This window comes from Saccostrea cucullata, unplaced genomic scaffold (genome assembly GCF_032062105.1).
Source record: "Saccostrea cucullata isolate Sc308-1 unplaced genomic scaffold, CSIRO_AGI_Scuc_v1 ctg18027, whole genome shotgun sequence".
In the NCBI taxonomy this organism is placed as follows: Eukaryota; Metazoa; Mollusca; class Bivalvia; order Ostreida; family Ostreidae; genus Saccostrea; species Saccostrea cuccullata.
The window spans coordinates 1-6,927 of NW_026929865.1; the positions used below are offsets into that span (position 1 = coordinate 1).

Here is a 6,927-nt window from a genome sequence, read left to right on the forward strand (position 1 = left end):
CATTTATTGCAAAGAAAAAGTATTGAATTTAAAAAACACTGAATAATAAACTGACCTCGATGTTTCATTTCAAAACGACAAATAAAAATGAAAGACACTAGAAACTTAAAGCAAGCTATGAGTTTTGGTAGTATCAAGTATTTGTTTGCTCATTTTGGTTTAGTTTTTTTAGGCACCTGAAAGTAAGAATCGATGAACGTAAATTTATTTTCTTTCTTTGCAGAGTTTGTGGACCTTTTCATGGGAACTGGTTGATCATTGGGCACTGGTTTCAGCAATATTTTTTCAGGGAATAAAAATTGATTACTATCGTACAATTCATTATATACTTATTTGTTTTTCTGTATTTAGCTGCATTACATTATTGTACATATAAAAAATAACAAAAATGAAATAAAGCTATACTTTACAGATATTCATCCATTTCTTTCTACTTATCTACAACTCTATCCATTTATTCTTTATTTTATTCCTGTCTTTTTATAGAAAAATCAACTTTTCGAAAATAGGTAAATGTATGCTTTGTTGTTATTTTTCATTATCGTAAAACGCAATAAATGATGAGGCGAATATACATAAATATACAAGTTTCTGTTTCTATATTTAGTGGTGTTCACTAGAGGTCTCACGATTCGGGAACACTTCGAACACTTTAACCTCTTCCTCGATCTCGAGAGTTTCTAGACGCCGTAGCACTCACTCTACAGACAAAGTATAGGTTTCCTAATTGTATTTTATTCGTGGCAAGCCACCAAGGATTAGATTCCGTGGCAGGACACGGATCAGTCGAGCAGAAGTTTGTCGCACATGTAGTAGGATCAGATTTATAGCGACACAAAGCGTCCACTGTCGCCTGAAACACGTCCTCGTATTCCGGATATCTATTGATTTTGGCCTGTTGCCACTCCAGCGTGTGATTGGCATCGTTCAGAGTCTGGAACATGTAGTCCCCGGTGGTCATTCTCTCGTAGATGACGGAGTACAGGTTGTTGGGGTAAGCTTCGTGGCGCATTCTGTTCAGCATCGTGTAGACGACCCCGAGCTTGGCCGCCATTGGTTCACCGCGGGCCTCTCCGAACACGACCCGGCCCACAATGTCAAAATACCTGCCGTCACTGAAAAGATATAGATATAAATCATCATCATCATGGTTCCTTCTGGTTTTTGGTGGAACATAGGGCCTCGGCAACGGTCAAAGATATATAAGTTACTGAAATATGTAGCATGATCAGACTAGTAAGAGAATAAGGTTTCTTATGAACGAGGGTGTAGCTACATTCTAAAAATTTCAAGACTTTTCCGCCATAAATTTGATTCCACAGAAGCTCCCTTCAGGACCCTTACCCTGAACATTTTAACTTATCACGTGTTTGCCGATAAAAATGAAAGTATTCTTTGCTGCAATCATTTCATTTTTTTTCGAATATGCTTATATTATTGTGGCAATCAAAACAAAAATTATCTCGTTGATTATAAAAAGCTATAAAAATATCCTAGAATTTGTTATCCATGAAAAGGAGGGAAATGTTAATCTAAGACTTTAATTTTTGTTGTTGTTACAAAACAATGCTATTCTGCATTAAATATGAAATTAAAAGGTTCTTTTTTACCAAACGTTTTACCTTATTTTATTAATCTGGAATGAAAAGAATTAAATTTATATCTAAAAAAAGTATTTTTCTATGGTGAAATTATTAATTATCATATTAGAATTTTCTTACAGATAGATAGTATTTACTGGATGACAGACATGTTCTTTCGTACGACGAGACACATTCAAATTTTTATTGACGTCCCTTGGTGCACCTTGACGTTTTTGTCTAAGCAAGAGACGGTGGAAAAATCATAATTTACATCCCGTTAATAAAAATAAACGTCATGCCTAATGAACAAAATGATCATTGTAATTAGGACAAGATGATGGCCATTTCTAATCTAGTATGCATGAACATGAAGTATGAGTCAACATACGTTAAAATGTTGTCACTTCTTGTTTAACCACTTTTACTGAAGAAATAGACAAAGACAGTGTCTTTAAAATTGCTTGCTATTTGGTTATGTGTGATTTGATTTACAACTGAAAATTCACAATGATTTATTTTTTCAGTCATTCGAGAGGTTTAGTTCTACGTTTTCCTTCAGGAAAATAAATAAAATTATTTTTTTTAATTAACTTAGTAGCTTATGCAACTGTACAATGTCTATCTATTGAAAAAAATCTAGAAATCTCTTCCCATTAAATGCATAGTTTCAAAATCTTATAACAAATCAACAGTAAATACAACCTGTTAGTTTCCAATTATCCCCTCAGTAGATAGTTTTGTCCTCATTAGAGGGTAGACATTAACATCAAAGATAAGTTTAAATCTGTTCAGAATTAAAAACACCAGTTGCCTAATTAAACAGAGATTAAACTCAATATAAGTAAAGTAGCGTACTTACCAAAGCTTACAGTGGACAGGTTGGAGAAAAGAAAGAAAAAGGAATATAATGTTTACAAAATTACACATATTGTGTTGTTTTCAAGGCAGTTCCAAATGATGAATCCTTAGTACATTTTATTAATTATACGAGAGAAAGGCGTGCGCCTTATTCATATGTCGCGGTGTCATGCAAGTTCATGTCAATTTTGTATTAAAAAGTCTCATAAGAACAATGACGAATTGTCATCATAAATTACAGCTGTCTCTCTAAAGGTAAACAGAATTGGATCAAATAAAAAAAATTAAATCATGATAAAAATGATTCAATTATTGTTACATGTAAGAAAATACTGCACGTAATACATATTCCATTTCCTACTGGTGACCTTTACAAAAAGGCAAAAAATGAGAAATGCGTCAAAATATATTTTGTTGTTGTTGTTATAATTGTGGTGGTTTTGTATGGTGCAAATCTATCTAAATCATTCCGATTATTTTTAAACAGGAGTGAGGGAAAATGATCCCTTCTGAATAAGTCATATTGATTTATCATGATTTATCATTGATTTATCATGTTATAGTGAAATGAGTTGCTTCGATTGAAAATTTTACGCCCCCAAAATGAATTACAATTTGCATAATCTATATTCTCCAAATACTTAGAAAATCTACAATTTTATAAATAACAAGAATTTCTTGATAGGTTACAGCTTTTATGACTTATAATTTACTGAAAACGTAACAGAAGTTAACAATGACGGTGGTCTTCCAAAAAGAAAACCTTTGGCTATATAAACCAGAAATTAATCTACGGCCGTGGGGCTATTGAGATGTTTGGACGACGGACAAAAAAGATTCAACAAATAAATGACATTGAACTGAAATGCGTTTAAAGGTTATAATTCACTTTTTCATTACACTGTAAAAAAAAAATAGCTAGTTAAAGTCACAAAGAAAACTAGTAAATTTACTGTCCATACAATCACTACCTTAAAAGTAGTTTTACCAGATATTGGTATATTTACTAGATAAGATTAGTAAATTAGTAGAATTGATAAATAACTTTCACTAGGTATCTAAGTATCTATACGACCCCCACAACTCACTAACTTAACCAGTAAACCGAAAGTTTACTAATCACGACCAACGCTTTACGAGGCACACTAGTTAAATTCACTAGGTTTTTCTTTCAGTGTTTTATATCATGTAGATCTATCATTAAAAAAATAAATTGTATAAAATTTGTTACACGAGCAAAAGGAACAATGCCTTTTAATATTCTCTTAGGATACATTTAACGGTCTTACATGCACGAGATTTTTATGGGTGTGGTTGTTCTCCATAAAGACAGAACTAAGCCTTAAACGTCACATCAAACAGTTAAAATTTCCAGGCATTATCCGCGTGTAATTCTTGTATATTTTTAGAGCCTACCAGGATGTCATAAATTTTTTGTCAGTTAAAATTATCAGGGAGAAATCATTATTTATACTGGGTCATCGCAAATGGAAATATTAGCTTTTTCAAGAATAATGACTGCGTTGGAAGACCATTAAATCCTTTTCTAAAAGAAAAAGCTCGTGATTATTCATATACAACAAATATCAGAGAACACATAGGAATATATTACAAATTTTCTGACCTTTTTTTACTCAGTTTTTCATACCTCTTCAGATCTGCAACTCGTAAAAGAATAAAAAATAATCCAAACCTCTTTGTTAAAATGATCAAACAATAGGCAGACAATATTTTACACATAGATTATCATGATAAATGAAATATATGGATATAGCAAAGAGTATTCAAGCTTAAACTTTAAAACAATAAAAACCACAAGCAGAACAAACACGGACCTCTAATATATTGGAGATGGGATAAGGTGCCATGAACGAGTGAGCATCTCCTGCCGGTGTAAAGACGAATAATGACCCCCATCGAATAATGACCGGGGGGTCATTTTTCAACGACAAAAAATGACCCCCACCCGTAGAAAAAAATCATTTTTTGTAGAAAAAGGGTCCTAGGAGGTCATTATTTTATATGTTAGTCCTATAAAATAATGACCCCCATTGAAAAATGACCCCCTTTAAAGTGATATAAATTTACACTCTTTGATATCTTTTTTACAGCGAAACTTATTTTTACATTTTCTGTAACCAGAAAAATACAAAAAGTCGTATGAAATAATTAAGAGATTCACGTAGTCTTTCAATGCTAAAATTGTGTTTGAAAAGAGATTCTTTAATTGTCAAGTAAATAAAATTTCTTTTTAATATTCCTCCTTATAATGTTTGCTTAAAGAATGATATTCCACTTGTTTTTAGAAATCAAACCATGCAAAAATCAGGTTTAAATACTCTTTAATAGGAAAAATTAAATTTTCCGTCATTTCAACTTTTAGTTTGTTTAAGTTTGGCAAATCCTATTTGACAACGAAAGAGGAGAAAATCCCCCCCCCCCCAAAAAAAAAGAACATTACGTTAAATCAAAACAAAAAAAAAATAATAAATGAAAAGCAAAAATATAAATAAAACTCTATACCTTTCAATAATTCTGAAAGAGGCTCTAGATAAAATATTGAAATGAAGTTAAGCCTTCACACAAGTACTATCATATCATAATTTACTTCGCCATGATTAAAGCATACTTTAAATGTTGGTGGAGGTATACTTGAAAGTATTGTGGCAAAGTAACAGTTAAAAATTACTAGAATAGTAGTTTATTTTTAGCTTTTTTAATTCCTTCTTATAGAAAAATAAAGGTATGGTGTTTTTTTTTTGCCTTTGTTCAATATCGACTTCCTCCTAAATACGAAAGGGGGTGGGGTAAGTATAAGACCTAAAAATATGCTCTGTAAAGCTAAGGGCTAGTGTAAAATACACAGTCATTCTAATGCAAAAACTATACATGTAGACATAAACTTTTGATTTAGCACACAGTATTCATTACATTTCTTTTAACGTAGAGCCTACTTCGTATGACATCATAACTGGTAAATGTGTTAAACCTGTGCTAACCCATTAAGACGTCATAATTTATTCAATGCCACTTTTACCCGTACTTGACAGCTTCAGTAAAAATGGTAGAAAATACTGCATTTTGGAATTCACAGAATTCAATCATGCCAACATAATCTTAATTCAATTTATATATTTTTTGGTTTATAATGCTTAATCATGGCAATATATTTCTGGAATAAGAGAAAATATGTAGGCACCTTTTATTTACTAGATCTAGACTGAAGTTTACAAACCCAAGACTGTCTAGCGTAATGAAATTACAATGTACATACAACTTTCGTAATAATTTGAATGGTATGTAACCATTTTGAAGGAATGCATAAATCGTAAGAAATCTTTAGTTGCCAGCTATATCATGTATATAGTGTAATATCTTGATGGAATCAGTCTAAGTCTATCTTGATGAAATGTGTGTACGTGTTGTAGATCGTTTGATCGTGTGTACATTTTTGTGATATCTATAATGAAATGATGTGCATTCCTTTTAACAATTATTTGTTACCTAGTCATATTCTTGGTGTTTGATTACAATTTTTCTATTAAATATGATCTTTTTAAAGTAAAAGTACAATTTCTGATAAATATTTAATCTGAAAGTAACCCCAAAAAGTCATTTAATTATTAAATCCCGTGTTAGTGCAAAAAGGTCAAGAATATGAGTATCGGTAAATAGCCTATCTTTCATTAGTTAGAAGGGAAAGGTATATATTTTAATCATTTTTGTAATCATTTGGCTATGTTCTTCATCATATTGAAGATTGAAAACATTGTGACAAAGACTTCTAAAAATATTTACAAATATACATGTAGGGTGCATAATTGACTAAAAATAATAGAGTTCATTTGACTATTTTTCTTAATTTTTTATGTTAATTGAATAAAAAAGAAATTATTCTTGATCATAAAAAAGTTTATAAACGACGATGTTTGAAGAAGTATTTTTGTGATTTTTCATATTCCCTTTATGACAAGTACCCCTAAAAATATTTGAAAATGTGAAGTCGCAGTATGTAAATATCATACCAAGTTTCACAGCCTGTTCTAGATTAAAAAACAAGGAAACATATCATGATGTCTTAACTGATTGATAAGCAAGTACTAATTTATCATTTTGAAAAGTTTGAAAATCATGTGACAAAGACTTTTCCGACATAGGTTCTATGGTAACCTTAATTCTTGTTTTACTCCATCCTTTTACTCAGTTCTGAGTATCTTTGTCAGAGAATTTAATATGAAAATCAGAAGAAACATTTTCATCGTTGTAACGTCTTCTTTATAATGTATATTAATATGAAAAGTTAATTGAAGACCATTTTCTTTTTATGTCCCCGTCATCGAAGATTCGGGGGTATATAGTTTTATCGTGTTCGTCTGTATGTCCGTCTGTCTATCTGGCGGTTTGTTTGTCCGCAAAAACTTTAACCTTTACCATAACTTTTCATTTATTGGAGCTATGACTTTCATATTTAATATGTATATTCCTT

The 6,927-nt window shown here is 31.2% G+C and overlaps 1 protein-coding gene across 1 annotated transcript; it reads right to left on the reverse strand.

Annotated features, from left to right (window-relative positions):
* Positions 1-394: 394 nt before the first annotated feature.
* LOC134282341 (uncharacterized) lies at positions 395-2,619 on the reverse strand. The gene is made up of 2 exons (XM_062764746.1): positions 2,443-2,619; positions 395-1,115 (listed from the first exon to the last, which is right to left on the reverse strand). Exons 1-2 carry the CDS (start codon positions 2,508-2,510, stop codon positions 653-655), a joined length of 531 nt encoding a protein of 176 aa, XP_062620730.1. The 5' UTR covers positions 2,511-2,619; the 3' UTR covers positions 395-652.
* Positions 2,620-6,927: the final 4,308 nt, after the last annotated feature.

Bases quoted from the DNA above. Each gene is read 5' to 3' on its own strand.
- LOC134282341 (XM_062764746.1), bottom strand. From the start codon at position 2,510: ATGTGTAATTTTGTAAACATTATATTCCTTTTTCTTTCTTTTCTCCAA. The intron at 1,116-2,442 runs GTAAGTACGCTA...ATATCTTTTCAG, and splicing joins CCTGTCCACTGTAAGCTTTG to TGACGGCAGGTATTTTGACA.